Source organism: Octopus sinensis, linkage group LG1 (genome assembly GCF_006345805.1).
Source record: "Octopus sinensis linkage group LG1, ASM634580v1, whole genome shotgun sequence".
Classification (NCBI taxonomy): domain Eukaryota; kingdom Metazoa; phylum Mollusca; class Cephalopoda; order Octopoda; family Octopodidae; genus Octopus; species Octopus sinensis.
The window spans coordinates 190,938,151-190,960,997 of NC_042997.1; the positions used below are offsets into that span (position 1 = coordinate 190,938,151).

The 22,847-nt window shown below is 37.5% G+C and overlaps 1 protein-coding gene across 3 annotated transcripts in view; it reads left to right on the forward strand.

Annotated features, from left to right (window-relative positions):
* Positions 1–22,847, forward strand: part of LOC115212627 (FK506-binding protein 15) — a 99,328-nt gene that overhangs the window by 17,380 nt on the left and 59,101 nt on the right. For all 3 annotated transcript variants that reach the window (XM_029781364.2, XM_029781363.2, XM_036507806.1), the window contains exons 2-8: positions 8,232–8,326; positions 8,516–8,585; positions 12,910–12,979; positions 14,591–14,665; positions 15,923–16,021; positions 18,726–18,878; positions 21,457–21,525. In XM_029781364.2, coding sequence (XP_029637224.1) covers positions 8,232–8,326; positions 8,516–8,585; positions 12,910–12,979; positions 14,591–14,665; positions 15,923–16,021; positions 18,726–18,878; positions 21,457–21,525 — 631 coding nt within the window. The remainder of the gene's footprint in view (positions 1–8,231; positions 8,327–8,515; positions 8,586–12,909; positions 12,980–14,590; positions 14,666–15,922; positions 16,022–18,725; positions 18,879–21,456; positions 21,526–22,847) is intronic.

The window sequence follows — 22,847 nt, forward strand, 5'->3', positions numbered from 1 at the left end:
TATATTTTGAGCTGACCAGTTGTCTATATATGTTTATCTTTGCTACAATCACTATGAAATCTGTTGGACTTTTAAACACAAAGATTAGATAACAAATAAACCAAAGCATTCTCAGACTGTTGCATTGTGCTATACAATATCATGATAATACACTACCAAGCTATAATAATACTATTATTATTGCTGCCGCTGCTATATCTTCACATTTCATTGTTAAATGTTTATTGAATAACCCATCATGGGTTACTGAGTCTGGTTAATTAGCTGCATGGTTCTGTGAAGACAGCCAGGCATAGCTGTGTGGTAAGAAGCTTGCTTCCCACCACATGGTTCTGGGTTCAATCCCTCGATGTGACATTGTGGGCAAGTATCTTCTATAGCCTCAGGCCAACCAAAGCTTTGTGAGTGAATTTGGTAGACAGAAACTAAAAGAAGCCTGTCATGTGTGTGTTTGTGTGTGTGTGTGTGTGTTTGTCCCCCTCCACTGCTTGACAACCTGTGTTGGTTTGTGTATGCCCCCTTAACTTTGTCATTTGGCAAAAAAACAAAAATTGATAGAATAAACACCAAGCTAAAGAAAAATAAGTCCTGGGATTGATCTTTTCGACTAAAAGTTCTTCAAGGCTGTACTTCAGCATGGCCACGCTCCATTGACTGAAACGGATAAGGGATAAAGTATATGACCATGTATGAGACATATTTGAACTAGTACTTGGTCACTTCATTCTTGAATTCTTGACTAATCAGCTAGTGCAAGTAACTCACTGCTACTATATATATATATATATATATACAAGCAAAACGCCCCTGCCCCATCCAATGGATGGTGCTGAGTTGTCAAACATTTAAACCAAATTTTCTCAAAACAACTTGTCCAACCATCCCATTTTGTGGCATTATTTCAAGCCAGCCAGCTTCTTTTGCGCAAACTGCACATGCATTTTCCTCATGTACGCGTAGTATCAATCGCAACAGCTGATGTACTTGCGCGTACAAATGCATGTTCCCATGGCTTTATCTGTCGCATTCTCACCTGGAATCGATTTTTGTAATTTTTTCAAGACTTATACACACCCTGATACCATCAATATCTACATATCAAATTTGAGCGCAATCGGATGGCGGATGCCTGAGATCCTAGAAGACACACACACACAGACAGACAGAACAGATTTTATATAATAGATATGGCTTATGTTCTCATTAGCTATATATTGCAGTACACAATATCAACATTCATCATAAGGATAAAAATATTGTACCCAATCTTTTCCTTTGAGCTGTCTTTCTTTCCAGCTCAGAACTACATGATTATGATGAATATACGCTTTCTCTTGTTACTTGAAGCTCATCTGACAGCTTAATGCATCCTCCATATAGAAGCTTCACATTCAGTCTTTCCTTTCTGTATTACTGCTAACAGAATGATGGGTGGTAACATCAGCAGGTTAAATTCTTTGCAATATTAGTGAAGTCTAATGCAGCAAGCTGACAGAATTGTTAGCACGCTGGGCAAATTGCCTTGCAGCATTTCATCATCATCATCAACATCATCATTTTTAACATCCATTTTCCGTGCAAGCACGGGTTGGACGGTTCTACTGGGGTCTGGGAAGCCAGGAGGCTGCACCAGGCTCCAGTCTGATCTGCCAGTGTTTCTACAGCTGGATACCCTTCCTAACGCTAACCACTCCATGAGTGTAGTGGGTGCTTTTTACATGCCACCGGCACAGAAGCCAGTCAAGGCGACACTGGCATCAGTCACATTTGGATGGTGCTTTTTACGTGCCACTGGCACAGGTATCACAACTACAATCCATCTTCAAATTCTGTTGAGGTCGACTTTACCTTTTTATCCTTTTGTGGTCAATAAATTAAGTACTAGTTCAGCAGTGGGATTGATGTAATCAACTTATCCTCTCCTTGAAATTACTGGCCTTGTGCTAAAATTTGAAGTCAATATTTAGTGAAGTCCTTATGTATTCTGATTCCAAACCCTACTGAAATGAAATTTATTTATCCATTTACTAGCAGTATCACCCAGCGTTGCTCGGGTTTGTTTCGACCCTTTAGAAATGGAATTTTTGAAAAGTAAAAATTTTGCATTATGTAGCTTGTTATTCTCTTTAAGTGAACATTTTTCTGGTTGAAATACACCGAAAAATGGCGACACAGCAGTAAAAAAATCATAAAAAATAGGGATTTTCATAGAAAAAAAACCCTTTTTGATGTAAATAATTTTTGGTGTTAACATGGTCCAATTTGAATTTTATCTTCTATGGAATGAAGAGCAAGCGTTCTTCTATCATAATCTCAATTTTGGTCAACTTGCACCACAGGATCTCAGAGGAGATAGTGTTAGTTGAAGGCTACCAAACCTGCCACACACAGACAACTTCAGCTTTATATAGAGAGAGATTTATTACATTTTCCATTATACACAAGATAACTGGGTTTGACTAATTACTCTATATTAACAGTACCAGTTTTTTTTTTTGGGGGGGGGGGTTAAACTTTTACAAGCTGGTACAGATCAGACACTTTTCCTCAGGCAATGTTTTATGCCCTTCTTGTCACCAACCCTTTTAACCCTTTCGTTACCAACCCGGCCAAAACCGGCTCTGACACTGTAGTACAAATGTCTTGTTTTCATAAGTTTTTCATTAAAATCTTCCACCAAACCTTAGTCACAATTTATGTTCCTAACACTAGCTTAATGATAATTAAATTATTTTACTAAATTCTTTGTTATATTTAAAATAATTGAAAGAAACAGAGCATCTCAAAATAAATACAGTAATGAAAGGGTTAATCACCTCTTACGACACAGCAACACAGTGTACTTATTCTAAAATTGGGCCTTCTGTCTAAACTCGAATATATTGCTCATGGATGGATAGAATTGTTAGAGCATAGGAAAAAATGCCTTGTGCTATTTCTTCTGGCTGTTTACATTTTGAGTTCAAATTCCGCTGAGGTCAACTTTCCCTTTCATTTCTCCAAGGTCAGAAAAAATTGTACCAGTCAAGTACTGGGATCAGTGTTATCAACTAACCCTCTTCCTTCAAAATTGCTGGCTTTGTGTCTGAATCAGAAATCATTAAAGGCATGGATTAACAGAATCATTAGAGCAGTGAACAAAATGCCTTTCAGTATTTCTTGATCATTACATTCCTAAGTTCAATCCCCACCGGGGTTGATTTTTTCTTTTTTCTTTTTTAACCATTTATCCTTTCAGGGTCAATAAAATAAATTAGCAGTCAATAACAGTTTATTCCCCTTTCCTGGCAAATAAACTATGTTTATTTCATTCAAAACTTCCCAATTGGCAATCTTGGGCAAGTGTCTTCTACTATAGCCTCAGGCCAACCAAAGCCTTGTGAGTGGATTTGGTAGACAGAAACTGAAAGCCTGTCATATATATATATATATATATATATATATATATGTGTGTGTGTGTACGTGTGTATGTATATGTGTGTGTGTGTACGTGTGTGTGTATATGTTTGTGTGTCTGTGTTTGTCCCCCACCAACATTGCTTGACAACCGATGCTGGTGTGTTTACGTCTCCGTAACTGAGCAGTTCGGCAAAAGACCGATAGAATAAGTACTAGGCTTACAAAGAATAAGTCCTGGGGAGCGATTTGCTCGACTAAAGGCAGTGCTCCAGCATGGCCACAGTCAAATGACTGAAACAAGTAAAAGAGTAAAGAGTATGAAGAAATACTTTCAACTGAAAGATATCAATTGTCTTAACCAGCCCAAACTATAATACTGATAATATATATAACCAATTATATTTGTCTTCTATTGCTTAGAAATATATATATATATATATTAATAGTTATTGCCAAGCTAATATGGCAGTCCAGAAATATAGGACGAATGCTGCTGTTGTTTAGCTCCAAGAGGCCATCGCCTCTAGCTAGCTATATGACACATGAACCTATGTCCATTATAACCTTCGAACAGGGGAGGTCAGCTGCTTCCCTTTGCTGGTCAGGCATCTACAGACTAGTTTCAGGGTATTTGCCCTTTATCAATGCAGAGCAGCCAAACCCAGTAGGCGTCGCTACTGACCATCTGTTCAAAGGATTATTTACCTAAATTTAGTGGAATACATCCGCTGGTTTTCAAAAATAGAAATATTAATATATCTAAGTCTCTCTAAAGGAGACTATGTCAGCAGTACTAGATATTAATAGTTATCGCCAAGCTAATATGGTAGTCCAGAAATATAGGATGAATGCTGCCATTATAATGGATACTGTCAATACAGAGCTAAAACAGTTATTCACTGGTGCCAGATATCCTACCAATCCATGCTTGTATCAAAGAAATAATTGGTACATTTTATGTGGTATAATATAGAGTAAACAAGAATAAAATTAATGGATATTTCAGGGTATCACTACACATTTCAAATATGATTACAATTGTGTTACTTAATCAGTAACATACTTTATCTTTTACTTGTTTTAATCATTAGACTGTAATGCCTGCTGGGGCACCACCTTGAAGAATTGTTAGTTGAACGAATCAACCCCAATACTTATTTTTTAAGCCTGGTAGTTATTCTATCAGGCTCTTTTGTCAAACTGCTCAGTTATGAGGACATAAACACACCAAACCAGCTGTCAATTGGTGATGGGACACACAGATATATATATATGACAGGCTTCTTTCAGTTTCCATCTACCATAGTCACTCACAAGTCTTTGGTCAGCCTGAGGCTATAGTAGAAGATACTTGCCCAAGGTGTCACACTGCAGAAGTGGTCCCAGAACCATATGGTTGGGAAGCAAACTTCTTACTACATTATGTAAGTTCATATTATTATTATTATTCTATGTTTGACTTTTGGTTTACATTTGTAAAAGTTGGCTCCAAGTCTCTCCCAGAGACCTCAAGAGACAACAAGTTGGAAGTTCATGTTGGTATTACGCCTAGGGTGCCATATATTTGGTTTTGTACTTAGTGTTGTACTAGTGAATGTTTAAGAAACCATAAGAAAATTATGTTTGTTTTAAAACGAGATTACATAGAAAGTATTTTGCATAGGATATGAGCAGTTCCCATGAGCACTATCTTTTGAATTTCTGCCATTTTGGGGTTTCCTGGTAGCAACCAGCCCCTTTTGCTATCATTCCCAGGGCACCTATGACAACAAGTATTGTTTTAGTCTTCAGGTTCCACATTTTGCTGATTTCTATTTCCAGATCTTTATATTTGCTCAGTTTTTGGTAGGTCTTGACAGATATGTTTATATTGATTGGGACAGTCATATCAATGAGGAGGCATGTTTTTTTACTGAAGTCTTTCAATATGATGTCTGACCTATTCGCATCAATATTTCTGTCGTTGTCGTCGTCGTCGTCGTCGTCATCATCATCATCATCCTCATCCTCATCCTCCTCCTTCTTCTTCTTCTGTGGAATATCACTTTAAGAAACTATCATTTTTTTCAGGTGGTATTGCACTGAATATTTTCCTGTTGATACCTTGCCAGGTTCTTATACTGTTACCTACTAAGTTACACAGCTGCACCCGTATTCAAAATAAACATGCTCTTGAAACACATGTAGTGGTGCACTGGAATATCTATTATCATTGTAATGCTGATACTTGTAGGAGATCTACTACATATGCTGATAATTGTTGTTTAATTTCATGACTGTTTTGAAATTGAGAAAACCTGTGATGCAAGATATTCTCGTCATGATCATACTAACTTTTTCTTTTCTGTATATTGCTTACCACAAACTGTTTTCTGCTGTTGAACACAAACAGTTCCAGTATATTAAATAATTATAATTATCTGCATTCTTTTTCAGTAACTTTTAATGAAATAGATTCTCTTTCTAAGTCCTTGTAACAACCTGCCACTTCTAGCAATATGTTGTAGTTATTCAAGTTCATTGCGATGACAGTTCACGTGCAATATTTTGATTTTGAATATTATGAGGGGTCACATTTATGTTCAGTCTTGAACACCTCACCATCATTTTTAACAAAAATCAGTAATATTTTATCCAATTTTATATATATATATATATGTATATATATATCATCATCGTCATCATCATAATGTCCATCTTCCATTTTGGGACGGATTGAACAGTTTGACAGGATCTAGGCAAGCCAGATAGCTGCGCCAGGTCCTCTTGTCTGTATTGGCAGGGTTTCTATGACTGGATGCCCTTCCTAATGCCAACCACTTCAAAGTGTACCGGGCGTTTTTATGAGGCACCAACACCAGTGGGTTTACCAAGTAACTTGCGAGACAAAGACCTTTCAGCTGGGAGAGGGAATGGAACCAAGGGAAGTGGCTTTATGACAATTCAGAGGTTAACCCTTTTGATACCAACCCAGCCAAAACCAGCTCTGGCTCTGTAGTACAAATGTCTTACTTTCATAAGTATTGAATTAAAATCGTCCACCAAACTTTAGTCACAATTTATATTCCCAACACTAGCTAAATTATAACTAAGTTCGTTTACTAAATTCTTTGTGGTATTTAAAATTAATTGAATGAACACAGAACATCTCAAAATAAATACGGTAACAAAAGGGTTAAAGTATAATAGAGGGATAGAGATAGATGTCTTAGTACAGAGGAGATACTTGGCTATCCTGGTATAAACAGAAAGGAGAGGAATGAGAGAGAGAGAGAGAGATGGTGGAAAGAGTATAAGTGGTACAGAGGGGATAGAGGGGTATGTTCCATAAGAGCATGAGGGGAGATGTTTAGAGAAGGTGAAGTGACTAGCAAGTGGTGGCGTGGGAAATTGGAGTGGCTGGGAAAGGGGTATAGTAGATATGTGAGGGCATGGTGAGTGTACGGATAGGTACATGAAGGATGGTGTAAAGAGGCTGCAGCAGGTGGCGGGAAGATGGGTTGTGCGGGTGTTTTGACAAAGGACAGATTTTGTGAGGGGCGGTGTCATGGTAAAGGCCATGGCTGTGTGTATGTATGTATGGGTGGCCACAATTTTACTTAGTTTGATATGTCTTCTCAAGCAGTCAAATCACCAGAAGTCTTAGTCCCTTGTCGCCTCCTCTATCTATGCAGGGTGGTTGATGTTAGGAAAAGCCTCCAGCTGCAAAAACCATGCCATAACAGACACAGAAGCCTGGTGCAGTCTTTTGCCCAGCCAGCTCCTGTCAAAACCATCCAACCCATGCCAGCATGGAAAGCAGACACTAAATGATATATGTATACATATGTAGGAGTGGCTGTGTGGTAAATAGCTTGCTTATCAACAACTTGGTTCCAGGTTCAGTCCCACTGTGTGGCACCTTGGTCAAGTGTCTTCTACTATAGCCTCGGGCTGACCAAAGCCTTGTGAGTGGATTTGGTAGACGGAAACTGAAAGAGGTCCGTCGTATATATGTATATATGTGTGTGTGTGTGTTTGTATGTTTGTCCCCCCAACATCGCTTGACAACCAATGCTGGTGTGTTTGCATTCCCATAACTTAGCAGTTCAGCAAAAGAGACCGATTGAATAAGTACTAGGCTTCCAAAGAATAAGTCCTGGGATCAATTTGCTCGACTAAAGGCGGTGCTCCAGCATGGCCACAGTCAAACGACTGAAACAAGTAAAAGAGTAAAGAGTATATGTACACTCTCAAATATAATGCTATTATTCCACATTTTGACCATGGTGATTTTTGTATTAAATTACTTGCATTGTACACAAATAAATAAAATAGTTCATTTATTTTGTCCTTTATTGTACTACACATTTTTATTGTTGTCATGGTTACTCTTTACTCTTTTACTTGTTTCAGTCATGTGACTGTGGCCATGCTGGAGCACTGCCTTTAGTCGATCAAATCGACCCCAGGACTTATTCTTTGTAATACTAGTACTTATTTTATCGGTCTCTTTTTTGCTGAACCGCTAAGTTATGGGGACGTAAACACACCAGCATTGGTTGTCAAGTGATGTTGGGGGGGACAAACACAGACACGCAAACACGCACATACATATATATACACGATGGGCTTCTTTCAGTTTCCGTCTACCAAATCCACTCACAAGGCTTTGGTCAGCCCGAGGCTATAGCCAAAGACACTTGCCCAAGGTGCCACGCAGTGGGACTGAACCCGGAACCATGTGGTTCGTAAGCAAGCTACTTACCACACAGCCACTCCTATGGTTATTATTATTATTATTATCATCATCATCATCATCATTATCATTATTATTCTCATTTTTATTACAGATCTAAGTTGGCTAACTTATTTAACATTGATAAACAGTCGAATAAGGGCGGAAATGAAAGCCTCACTTACACAGCCCCTAAACAGCCCAAAAAAGGTATGTTACCTTTTTTACTTTTTTTTTTCTTTCCATATGCCTATTAAATTAATCAGTGACTAAGAATATTTTACAGAATTGTTAATTACATTCTGCTATTGTTGATTGTCTTAGATGTATTTTCACCATTTTTTTCCTAAATGAACTTAACCTTATTTTTAATTTTATTCTTTGGTTCTCTTTGCATAGAAAGTCCATCTACTGCTTCAGAAAGTACTCCTGCATTGACGATGGCCTGTGCAGTTCAAGCTTTCAAATAGTAAGTATTTCTAATTAAAATATTCCCAAAACTTAAGATAAAAGCAAAAGCCTTCTCTTTACTCTTTACTCTTTTACTTGTTTCAGTCATTTGACTGCGGCCATGCTGGAGCACCGCCTTTAGTCGAGCAAATCGACCCTGGGACTTATTCTTTGTAAGCCCAGTACTTATTCTATCGGTCTCTTTTGCCAAACCGCTAAGTGACGGGGACGTAAACACACCAGCATCGGTTGTCAAGCAATGCTAGGGGCACAAACACAGACACACAAACATATAAACACACATATACATATATGTACATATATACGACAGGCTTCTTTCAGTTTCCGTCTACCAAATCCACTCACAAGGCATTGGTCGGCCTGAGGCTATAGCAGAAGACACTTGCCCAAGATGCCACGCAGTGGGACTGAACCCGGAACCATGTGGTTGGTTAGCAAGCTACTTACCACACAGCCACTCCTGCACCTTCTTGGATTTTTTTTTCTTTTTTTGAATGTGAGATTAGATATGAGATTAGCTACAAAGTATTTCATGCATAAAATTTGTTATATTGGGAAGAAAGATAATTTTTTAAAAAATTTCTTTATTTTGTCATTCATAGCTGTGTGTTAAGAAATTTGCTTCTCCACCACACAGAGGTTCGGTTCCACTGTGTAGTACCTATTTCTTTATTACCCACAAGGGGCTAAACATAGAGGGGACAAACAAAGACAGACATAGGTATTAAGTCGATTACATTGACCCCAGTGCGTAACTGGTACTTATTTAATCGACCCCGAAAGGATGAAAGACAAAGTTGACCTCGGCGAAATTTGAACTCAGAATGTAACAGCAGACGAAATCCCTATTTCTTTACTGCCCACAAGGGGTTAAACACAGATGGGACAAACAAGGACAGACGAGGTATTAAGTTGATTACATCGACCCCAGCGTAACTGGTACTAATTTATCGACCCCGAAAGGATGAAAGGCAAAGTCGACCTCGGCGGAATTTGAACTCAGAACGTAAAGACAGACGAAATCCCTATTTCTTTACTGCCCACAAGGGGTTAAACACAGATGGGACAAACAAGCAGACAGAGGTATTAAGTTGATTACATCGACCCCAGTGCGAACTGGTACTTAATTTATCGACCCCGAAAGGATTGAAGGCAAAGTCGACCTCGGCGGATTTGAACTCAACGTAAAGACAGACGAAATCCCTATTTCTTTACTGCCCACAAGGGGTTTTACACACAGATGGGACAAACAAGGACAGACAGAGGTATTAAGTTGATTACATCGACCCCAGTGCGTAACTGGTACTTAATTTATCGACCCCGAAAGGATGAAAGGCAAAGTCGACCTCGGCGGAATCTGAACTCAGAACGTAAAGACAGACGAAATCCTATTTCTTTACTGCCAACAAGGGGTTAAACACAGATGGGACAAACAAGGACAGACAGAGTGGTATTAAGTTGATTACATCGACCCCAGTGCGTAACTGGTACTTAATTTATCGACCCCGAAAGGATGAAAGGCAAAGTCGACCTCGGCGGAATCTGAACTCAGAACGTAAAGACAGACGAAATCCCTATTTCTTTACTGCCCACAAGGGGTTAAACACAGATGGGACAAACAAGGACAGACAGAGGTATTAAGTTGATTACATCGACCCCAGTGCGTAACTGGTACTTAATTTATCGACCCCGAAAGGATGAAAGGCAAAGTCGACCTCGGCGGAATTTGAACTCAGAACGTAAAGACAGACGAAATCCCTATTTCTTTACTGCCCACAAGGGGTTAAACACAGATGGGACAAACAAGGACAGACAGAGGTATTAAGTTGATTACATCGACCCCAGTGCGTAACTGGTACTTAATTTATCGACCCCGAAAGGATGAAAGGCAAAGTCGACCTCGGCGGAATCTGAACTCAGAACGTAAAGACAGACGAAATCCCTATTTCTTTACTGCCCACAAGGGGTTAAACACAGATGGGACAAACAAGGACAGACAGAGGTATTAAGTTGATTACATCGACCCCAGTGCGTAACTGGTACTTAATTTATCGACCCCGAAAGGATGAAAGGCAAAGTCGACCTCGGCGGAATCTGAACTCACAACGTAACGACAGACGAAATACTGTGTAGTACCTTGAGCAAACCATCTTCCACTATAACCCTAGGCTGACCAAAGTTTTGCAAGTGTATTTTGTATCCAGAAACTAAAAGACACCCAGCGTGTATGTGTGTGTTTATGCATGTATTGTGTTTGTGTGAGTTCTTATTTCCCTCATCTACACATCTGTTTGCTCACTGGTTATAAATAATAGCTTCACTATTGTTTGCAGTCTAATCAACTGTGTGGCATTTTGGGCAAGTGTTTTCTACTATAGCTTCAGCCTGACCAAAGCTTTGTGAATGGATTTGGTAAACAGAAAGTGAAAGTAGCCAGTCATATAATATATATATATATATATATATATATATATATATATATATATATATATATATACAATTTCTTCACGGGCTCGCTCAGCAATGGCTAAGGAAAGATCCTTATTTATTTCTTTGATGGCTTTTTTGATCATGTGACACTCAAAGCTTTCTAACAGTTTCACAAGTTGGTTGCCTTTTACATCAAAGTCAGAAACTGATGGTGGAGTGACTAAAGGGTCCACAACATTTGCAAATCCTACAACTGATGTTCTGCTATACTTCTTCTGGTCTAAATTCTGAAGAACTGGGAAGAGGATTTTTTTCCAATATATTTTACAAAATTCTTGATAATCTGTCACAGGGTTCCCTGAAGATAAACAAAGAACATTATTTTTCCAGCACTTCTTTAAAACTTCAAGTTGTTTCCAGAGTATTAGGTAACATCTTAAAACCAGATAAATATCAGTTGGTTTTTGACTATTTATGTATTGATTAAGTCTTTCCTTGTTTGTTTTGCAAAATAGTGGTTTTGTCTCTAATAATATTTTATATATATATATATATATTACTCTACCACTGGTATTTGAGTACTCTTTTTTTCCACCTTGTTTCACATTTATGTGTTTACTCTGGTGTATATATATATATATATATATAATATATCATCATCATTTAACATCCACTTTCCATGCTAGCATGAGTTGGAAGATTTGACTGAGGTCTGGTGAGCCAGATGGCTGCACCAGATTCCAAATCTGATCTGGCAGAGTTTCTACAGCTGGATGCCCTTCCTAATGCCAACCACTCCAAGAGTGTAGTGGGTGCTTTTACGTGCTATCGGCATGAGGGCCAGTGTGTTGTGTGTGTGTCTTTGTGTCTGTGTTGGTGTGTTTATGTTCCCATAACTTAGTGGTTCAGCAAAAGTGACCCATAAAATAAGTAGTCAGTTGACTAAAAATTCTTCAAGGTACTCCATCATGGCCACAGTCATAGCCAGAAGTAAAAGATAAGTTGCACGCATGCACAATTTAAGTCTGTCTCAAGCCTACAGGCTCACTAAGCCAAAGCTTATCCCAGTCACTGAGGTATTTCACTTGATGAGAGTACAAGGCCTTACTCAGTCTATTAATCTGGGTTAACCCCCAGCTCCTGAGGCTACCCGTTTTCAGCTGAAAGGACTGGAGTAATATGAAAGAAGTGCTTTTGCTCAAGAACACCTGGCCTGAAAATTGAACTCTTGATCTTACATTCAGGGGTTCAACACCTTAACTTCTAACCCATGAGACTTTGTGTGTGTGTGTGTGTATTATTATTTTATTTGTTTCGTTCATTTGAGCACCACCTTGAGGGGTTTTGGTCAAACAATTCGATCCCAGGACTTATTTTTTTTAAAGCCTAGTACTTCTATCAGTCTCTTTTGCTGAACCACTAAGTTACAGGGCCATAAACACACCAACACCAGTTGTCAAGTGGTTATGGACACACTCCCACACATACATAGATATATGTATCTGTATATATATTATATATATATAATAGGCTTCTTTCAGTTTCCATCTACCAAATCCACTCACAAGGCTTTGGTTGGCCCAAGGCTATAATAGAAGACACTTGCCTAAGGTGTCATGCAGTGGAATTGAACCCAGAACCATGTGGTTGAGAAGCAAGCTTCTTACCACACAGCCACGCCTACATGTGTGTGAAATTATTATTGTAACAAGTTGAAAATTCCACCTAAAACTGCTATGATTATTTTTCTAAGATCTCATCTATTAAGTATGCCAAGTAATTACTTTGATCATTAAAAATACATCTCTATATCATGAATGTTTTAAACCTAATTTCCACCAACTTTGAATATTCTTTACATTTACATTATTGCATTTTTAATTATTATTCAGTGTTGGAAATGAACATAAAAGTCAAGGTAAATTGGGAGCTGCAATTCTGTCGAATGATTCCAATAAAGAGGTGCGTTACCATTTGTTACTATCAGAACAAGAACCAATGCTGACCATTTCTATATTAGATGACTTAATGAGCTTGTTTATATTTCCTCTGTCAGTTAGTCGTTTTCTCTCTTTGATTAATTGATCATATATATGTATGCATACATGCATCATCATCATCGTTTAACATCCGTTTTCCGTGCTAGCACGGGTTGGACAGTTCGACCGGTGTCTGCACCAGGCTCCAGTCTGATCTGGCAGTGTTTCTACAGCTGGATGCCCTTCCTAACGCCAACCACTCCGTGAGTGTAGTGGGTACTTTTTACATGCCACCGGCACAGAAGTCAGGGGAGGCTGGCAGCAGCCACGATCGGTTGGTGCTTTTTACATGCCACCGGCACAGAAGCCAGTCAAGGTGGCGCTGGCATCGGCCACGTTCGGATGGTGCTTTTTACGTGCCACCAGCACAGGTATCACATGCATACTTGCATCATAATTACTTATAATGTATTCAGTATATTTTCAGTGAAACTTATTCTGTGTAGTTAAATATGTCACCAAAAAAAAATTGCAAAAAAATAAATGTTAATTTTAGCAATTTCTTATAAAATAAAAATGATGAACTTATTGTTATACAGTGCTCAGGTGCACTACAATATCTTGTAAATATATTGTTTACTGAGGTAGTTCTTCAAATAGTAAGCTATTAAGCTTTGAAAAGAGTAGTAATACTCTTTTACTTGTTTCAGTCATTTGACTGTGGCCATACTGGATATAGCCGGTTTAATATTGAAGCAACGTGTATTTCAATTGAAATATGGTAACAAAATGGTTAATACACTAGGTATTTCATCTCTGTTTACCTGCAGTCCATAACATTATCATCTCATCTTATTTAATAGTTCGCTTAGGCATTGCAAGACTAATAATAACCTGATGTAGAACTCAATATATGTATGTTTCAGAATAAAGTATTAGATGAGTATAGAGCAGTAATAAGAAAAAGAGATGACACAGGAAGAACAATGGTTATGTTATGGACTTCATTAGCTTACAGCTGTTTCAGTTCTATCAGCAATGACTTTCTCACTGGTGTTGCCTTCCCTGTATATTGCAAAAATGTAATCCTTCTTTTTCCCAAATAAATTGCACTTTATATTCGAGGCTCCAATGAAGCTATAGGATGTTATTCGGGCATTTAACGAGTTCACTGCATCCTCTAGCACAGTGGTTCCCAAAGTGGGTGGTATTGCCCCCTTGGGGAGAGGGAGTTCCAAGGGGGCATTGAAGAAAAGTGGGGCTATAATGGGGGAGCAATTCTTGTAAAAAGTAAGGCAATAATGGGATAGCGATTCATGTAAAAACAACAAAATAATGGATTCATTAGGTTAAGTTTTATTTGTGAAATACAGTTGCTTTGAATTTGCTGCAGAAAGTGGTCTATGTTTGTGATGGTTAGTTGGGTGGTGGCGCTAGGAATGTGGATTGGGTGTCAAGGGGGCAGCAGCCCGAAAAGTTTTGGGGACCACTAACCACTGTTTTTTTTTTTTGTCATCCCTTTTTCTCATCTTATTTGTATATTTTTACTTACCGATGACAATTTTTATATCTTATTTTACTTTTCATTTTCTAGTATCGAATACTTCTTTATGTCACCAAAGAAAAGCAAGTGACCAATGTAACAATTACCAAGTCCTTTACTTTCACTGTAAGAAAACCAACACTTTCTTCATTTATTCATTTTGATTCTTTACTAATACTAGATTATAAAAGTACTTCATTAAATTATCTATCATGATATAGTAATACTTAAGAGGTTGTCATATCGTCTGTAAAAAATATGTTGTTTATCAAATAAAAGTTTATTTTTCATAGTGCAGATCATCATCATCGTTTAATATTGTCCTTCTCTGTTGACATGGGTTTGATGGTTTGACAGGAGCTGGCAAGTCAGAAGACTGCACCAAGCTCTACTGTTGGTTTGGGGCATGGATTCTGCTGCTACTGTTGTTGTTGTTAAGCAACAAGACAGGTAAGGGTGATTAGGTGATGGTCTAGGGCTTAGGAGCAGGAGACCCCAGACCTTGAGAAAAAAAAAACTTTAGTTGACTTGTAGTCGAGGGCTCTTCGTTGACGCCCGACACCACTGGGAGGTGGCCCTCGAAGTCGCTGGAAATGGAGATCTCCAGGTCCAAATTGTTGGACGGCTCTGCTGCTGCTGCATTCCCTTCCTAATGCCAATCATTTCACAGAGTGTACTGGGAGCTTTTTACATGGCATTAGGAGCAGTGCAGTCTCCATGTAGCTTGCAAGACAAAACCCCCTCAACTCAAGGGTGAGCAGTATTGAGGGAGGTAGCTTTTGTGTCAGGTAATGAGAGGTAAGAGTATGAACAGAAAGACAGAAAAAAATAGGTGTCTTGCTGTAGAGGAGATTCATGGTTACCTCTGCTGGGAAGAGAGAGAGATAGTAGTACTTAAAAGGAGATAGCTGTGTATAAATGTCAGTGACACGTAAAAGCACCAGCCGATCGTGGCCGTTTGCCAGTCTCCTGTGGCCCCTGTGTCGGTGGCACGTAAAAAGCACCCACTACACTCACGGAGTGGTTGGCGTTAGGAAGGGCATTCAGCTGTAGAAATACTGCCAGATCAGACTGGAGCCTGGTGCAGCCTCCTGGCTTCCCAGACCCCAATCGAACCGTCCAACCCATGCTGGCATGGAAAACGGACGTTAAACGATGATGATGATGATGATGATGATGATGATATCACTTGTAAGAAATGTGACGTTTCAAAAAGTTCATCTCAGAGATAAATATATTCAGCTTTTCCTTATCTAACATAAAAATTTTGCTTATATGCTTTTTATAACTATTACTTGCTGTTTGTTTATAAGTCGTGTGTTTTCAAAATAATTCTACCTATGTTTGTTTTTTTTTTTTGGGGTTTTTTTCTTTCTTGTTTAGATGCAACCAAATAACTATGCTATGTTCTATGATGCAGCGAAACAAGGTTGGTCAATTTTGTTCGAATCTGAACAAGTTGCTCATAAATTCGCGAAAGAAGTAAGCTCATTTCTTTTAACACAATTTTCTATTTGTTTTACTTGTAGCAAGACTGCTTATACCTATTTAGTATTGAGTCATTTAGTTCTAATTATTTAGTGTTGAGTCATTTAACTGAAGCATATTTTTTTTAATGGTGTTTTAATAAAAATTTATTAACAAAGGCGTAGGAGTGGCTGTGTGGTAAGTAGCTTGCTTACGAACCACATGGTTCCTGGGTTCAGTCCCACTGCATGGCACCTTGGGCAAGTGTCTTCTACTATAGCCTCGGGCCGACCAAAGCCTTGTGAGCAGATTTGGTAGAAGGAAATTGAAAAAGAAGCCCATTGTATATATGTATGTATATATATATATATATATATATATATATAGACATTTCAATCAGATTGTAGAAAATTTGGCATCACAGTTGGGATGATGCAAGATAAGAAGAAATAAATTTATTTTGATATGTAGATTTTTATAGTCTATTTTAGCATGAGAAACAGGCATAAAATTGAAAATGATATTGGTGGGAGTGAGGATCCCTTGAAACAATGTTATCTTCTAAAACTATTCACCTTTGTACTAGTGACCTTTTGTCTGTTGTTTGTTGCTGTACAATGTATCTAAATAAATATGCTACAGACCCAATACAGAGAAATATAAAGAAATTCATGACATTGATTTCTTTTTCCTTTATTGCACTTTGTATATGTGTGTGTGTGTATATGTCTTCTGCTCTTCATGGCATTCATAGTCCAGCCTCTTGTATCTGATTCAAATGTTTGTAACTGAGTAAGCCGTGTTGAATGCTCTCATTAGTCAAATAGGAGCTTTTTTTTTTACAGTTTACTGTTTAATTTTATTCTGTATTACCATACACACGTGGAGGCATGTGGCTTAGTGGTTAGGGTGTCAGCACCATGATCGTAAGATTGTGGTTTCAATTCCTGGACTGCGCAATGCGTTGTGTTCTTGAGCAAAACACTTCATTTCACGTTGCTCCAGCCCACTCAGCTGGCAAAAATGAGTAACGCTGCGATGGACTGGCATCCCATCTAGCTGGGGAACACATACGTCATAGAAACCAGGACCCATGAGCCTGGCTAGGCTTTAAAAAAGGGCGCATTTATTTATTTTTTTTATTACCATGCATACAGTCTTAGTTGCAGGTAATTTAGCTGGGGATTGAAACTATACATTTCTGAACAGTTCTCATTGATGTAGATTTATAAGTATACAGTAAGATTGTAATAGCTGTTTCTTGAATAACCTACACAAACGTAGGCGTAGGAGTGGCTGTGTGGTAAGTAGCTTGCTTACGAACCACATGGTTCCGGGTTCAGTCCCACTGCATGGCACTTTGGGCAAGTGTCTTCTACTATAGCCTCAGGCCGACCAAAGCCTTGTGAGTGGATTTGGTAGAAGGAAACTGAAAGAAGCCCATTGTATATGTGTGTGTGTGTGTGTATATATATATATATATATGTATGTGTGTGTATATGTTTGTGAGTCTGTGTTTGTCCCCTTAACATCGCTTGACAACCGATGCTGGTGTGTTTATGTCCCCGTAAATTAATGGTTCGGCAATAGAGACTGACAGAATAAGTACTAGGCTTACAAAGAATAAATCCTGGGGGTTGATTTGCTCAACTAAAGGTGGTGCCCCATCATGGCCACAGTCAAATGACTGAAACAAGTAAAAGAGTAAAAGAGAGTATTTCTGAGATATTTCGGAAACAAACAAACATCTTCTAGAGGTTTAGTATTATTAAGATTATTTTTTAAGGCTTTATACGAAGGAATTAATGGCTCTGATGATGAGGTACCTGCTGAAAGGTTATCAGTGCAAATCCAGTGACAAGCAATGCATTGTACTCTGAGATTGAGCAGATTGCTTTAATCTTTTTGTTAACATTTCTGTGGAAATATAACTGCATTTGTTTCAAATAATTTTGAAAGTAACAAAGAATTTAATGGAATATCTTTTCCATTATTATACTGGTGTTTGCAACATGGATTAACATTTTGATGGCAGGTTTTAATTTAGATAATTTTAAAACAAGAAGTTTGGGATCTTTTCGGTTTGAACGGCAGTTTTTTCTAGCGGTGTCATATGAAATTGTCACCCATAATTATGACCCTAGTATCGATCTATTGCATTTCAATTTGTTTTAGGGTTAGGGTTAGAGTTAGGTGGGGGGGGTATCTTTTTTTCTTCGGGAATGTAAATAAACCCAATCTGTTTCTTAAACGAGGGGCATATTCATACGGAACAGAATGTTTTCATCTCAATAGACATCATTGATTGGTTGAAATTGCAGAAATTGTAGAAAAAAAAATATCTTACAAACTATAGAATTTTCTCAATAAAGCCAAGAGAAAAAGATGTTTTATAAACACATTCTACCAGTATACGAAGTTTAAAAGTGTTTAGTTACGTGGAAACTATTTAAAAAATACTGCCGGTCAAACCGAAAAGATCCAAAGTTTGTGTTATGGAACCAGAGGCAGTCTCAAGCAGTTTAGTTGCAAAGGGGCTAATATGTTCCCTGCCACCTACAAGGTTTTGAGTAGGAAGATAGTGAAAATTATCCAATTATAATTCGTTAGTAACAATATCCAACCTGTTCACTTTTGAAAACAAATTTAAGGAAGTTTTTTTTAAACAATAACAAAGACAAAATTTTTTTTTTAATTCAATTCTAAACTTTTATTTCAGATTGCCATTGCCAAATCAAAATCATGTGATGGTGCCTTAGATACTGTAATTATCCAGGATTTGGTTCATGGAGAAGGCAATCCATTAGAGACTGGTGACTCTGCAGAAGTGAAATATACTGGATGGTTACTTACTAATAAAAAACTTGGACAGGTATGTGTCAGTGTCTGATGAAAAATCTCAGACTGTTCCTTTTCATCTTATTGTCTTCATGTATTGATTGACTATTTGATTTTAACCAGCCTATCATGGGACATTTTCAACAAATTTTTAATTTTATAATCAAGATGCTATTGTTGACAGAAATTCTTGTAGTATTTATTCCACCCTTTTAAGTTGAGTTAAAATCTCAGAGGTCAACCCTTTTGTTACCAAACCGCCCAAAGCCGCCCCAAAAAAATTTTGGTTAATGTGACCAAACCGCCCAAACCCGCCCATATTTCCCTATTCATATTTAAATGAGAATATCAGTGCAAATCTCTTTAGTACATTCGTGAAAACACGTATTATACTTCGTAAATAGTTCAACTACAGTTTTGTACAAAAATTGAAGTGTAATTTTAATTCCGTGAATTTTGGGAGATTTTTTTCCGAAATTTGTTCCTATCGTGTTTTCAAAATTTGTAATTCTGACAAAAAATGGATATGAATTTCTTTATATCAAGCAGCGAGTCAGAATTCGAAGGATTTTCTACTGAAGACCTTCATAAATCTAACTCTATGACTGAAAAAAAAAAGCACATGGTATTTGATAACGAATCTGATGTTTCATTTTCCGAAAGTGAAAACAGTGAATCCAAGAGCTCCGATAGCAATAAAGAAAATGAATTGGCACCTGAATGGAGTGAAAATTTAAAAACTGTTTCTTTCGGTGATTTTTTCTGAAGAAACTGGACCAAGCCACAGACTTTCCCAGAAGAGTAAAGCCTTAGACTATTTCTTTGTACTTTTTCGAATGAGCCTATTTGAAATCATTACGGCGGAAGCGAACCGTTACGCTAAATGTAAACAAAGCGAAAGAAAGGATAGTTAGTGGTTTCCCATAACCTTAAATGAAATTAAGACTATTTTGCCATAAATATTATTATGGGTATCAGAAAGTTACCCAGAATAACAAATTCTATTGTAAAATTTTGTTGTATACCCAATTGAATATTAGCTAATAACCCATTTTCTATAGCGATGTTTGAACAAAATTTTAATAATTTTATATTTTGTTGAATTTACCTGTATCTACCTGCAATTAGAGTCACTTTGTGACAAAAATTATAGTATAGAATTGATTGAGAACATTTCATTAAATTATCTTTCAAAATTCACGTTAATATGTTGATAAATAAAAATGTTATAGTTGTTTAATGAAACCAGACTAAATTTATGATTATGTTAGAAATTAATTGAAACACATAAGGGGTGTATTTTGGTCAGAAATATAGTAACGAAAGGGTTAAAGTACCAAGCATTTACAAGGGTACATAAAACCAGCTAACTCTCACTCAAATTTCTGGCCTTGTGACTACATGAGAAACAATTATTATTGTATGTCTTCACAATCAAGGTTAGCTGTCACACTCAGTTTCTGTGATATTACTAAGGCTTATATCATTTACAAATGAAGTTCAGTGCTTAGTCAGGAGTATATAATATAACATTGGATGAGGTTTGTAACAATGGTATTGAGGAAATGAGAAACAAATATGCTTTTCATATGAAACTAAATAGTACGATATTGGTGTCTAACCAATCTACAGTGTACTGTTACCATGTTTTGTTTTTTTCTCTCTCCTTGAGCCATTTGCTCTAACCCTTTTGTTACTGTTGTATTTCTTTTAAAATACACTACTAATGTTTCAATTTATTTCGAAAATAATGAAAAAATTTAGTAAAATAATTTTCTTTTGAAATCAAAATCAAATTCGATGACTGGTATCTGTGCTAGTGGAGCGCTAAGAGCACCATCCGAGCATGATCGTTGCTGGCGCAGCAAACTGGCTTCCATATGGTGGCACGTAAAAAGCACCATTCAAGCATGATTGTTACCAGCGTCACCTTACTTGCACGTGAAAAAATATTTGAGCGAGGTCGTTGCCAGTGCCACTAGACTGGCTCCTGTGCAGATGGCACGTAAAAAACACCATTTGAGCATGGCCGTTGCCAGTACCACCTGACTGGCACGTAAAAGCACCCACTACACTCTCGGAGTGGTTGGCGTTAGGAAGGGCATCTAGCTGTAGAAACTCTGCCAGATCAGATTGGAGTCTGGTGCAGCCATCTGGTTCGCCATTCCTCAGTTAAATCGTCCAACCCATGCTAGCATGGAAAGCAGACGTTAAACAATGATTATGATGATGATGATAAGCTGGTATTTCAAGCATAAATTAACATGAAATTCTGATAGAAGATTTTAATGTAAATCACTCAGAAACAGGAAGTTTGTATCATAGAACCAGGGGTGTTCTTGGGTGCATTGGTAGTAAAAGGAATGAGCCAAAGTTCAGTTTGATAGGTCTATTCTACTTTTGTTCATTTCAATAAATATGTTACTCTGGAAGAACACACGATCACAGATAAATAGGACAGATAAGTTGTACTGTTACTCCCGGATTGTTTCAATATTCACAGCACACCACAGATTAATCAGTATTATTTATACCTTTCTTTTTTCATTAATATAATCTATTTTATAGTTCCAATGTATACAATAATATTGTCACCTCTTATCTTTCAATAGGTGTTTGATTCCAATGTCAATACAGATAAACAATTTCGGTTCAAAGTTGGCAAAGGAAAAGTTATTAAGGTAAGTCATTATAGCCATAGAACTTCTCAAATGCATATGACACATTAAGCATCCGCATTTTCTAATACTATCATGGTTTGGATACAGCCAAATACAGCTGTTGGTGTCCTTTTACTCTAAGGATTGAAAGTATCTTATTTCACTTCTGTTTACATATCAATAAGTCTCACCTTACTTTATTCAGGGTATTTTTTTTTTTACTGCACCATGAGTTCAATTCTCACTAGAGTGAGTGACTTTGCCTTTCATCACTCCATAAAATAAAGATCAGAGTATGGTAGAGTCGATCCAGTTAATTATATTAACCTCTGGCTTACTCTTTTTACTCTCTCTTTTACTTGTTTCAGTCATTTGACTGTGGCCATGCTGGAGCACCGACTTTAATCGAGAAAATCGACCCCAGGACTTATTCTTTGTAAGCCTAGTACTTATTCTAGCGGTCTCTTTTTACCGAATCGCTAAGTTACAAGGACGTAAGCACACCAGCATTGGTTGTCAAGCGATGTTGGGGGGGACAAACACAGACACACATACATATATACATATATACGACGGGCTTCTTTCAGTTTCCGTCTACCAAATCCACTCACAAGGGTTTGGTCGGCCTGAGGCTATAGTAAAAGGCACTTGCCCAAGGTGCCACGCAGTGGGACTGAACCCGGAACCATGTGGTTCGTAAGCAAGCTACTTACCACACAGCCACTCCTACGCTTGAGGAAGAAATTAATATTTGTTTCAGAAAATTTTACCCAGTGGAGTACATTTGTTTATTTATGATTATTTATTATTCGTAGCAATATTACACCACCGAAAACTGAATTTACTTTCCTCATAAACTTTATTTCAATCTTGGCTTTCATTTAGCTGCTGTTAGGCTTCATACAATGAAAGTATTTTTAATGACTCAATATGAAGATAAAAGTGTGAACTGTTCCAACCAAATGGCAGCATAACACAACATCTACCACTCTCCTTGGTCACAAACAGCCAACACGACTTTCCTAAAATATTGTTGAGAAATCTGTTGACATCTTTTTTCAACTATCTAACACATTTACTAAATATCAGTGTCCTTGCTAGAACTTATTCCACATATATATATATATATATATATATATATATATATACTTCATTCTTGCATCTGTGGAACATTAAAAGCATATAAAACATCTGATGTCTAAGTTTCAGATATTAAATCTTCTAATGATGCAATCAATTTGTACATTTTCTACAAAAATGTTGTCAAAGGCTGCTACTATATTTGAAATGTCTTTGATCAATCACCGTAAGTCTTTCTTTTTTTCCAGAAAAAGTCATTTCAA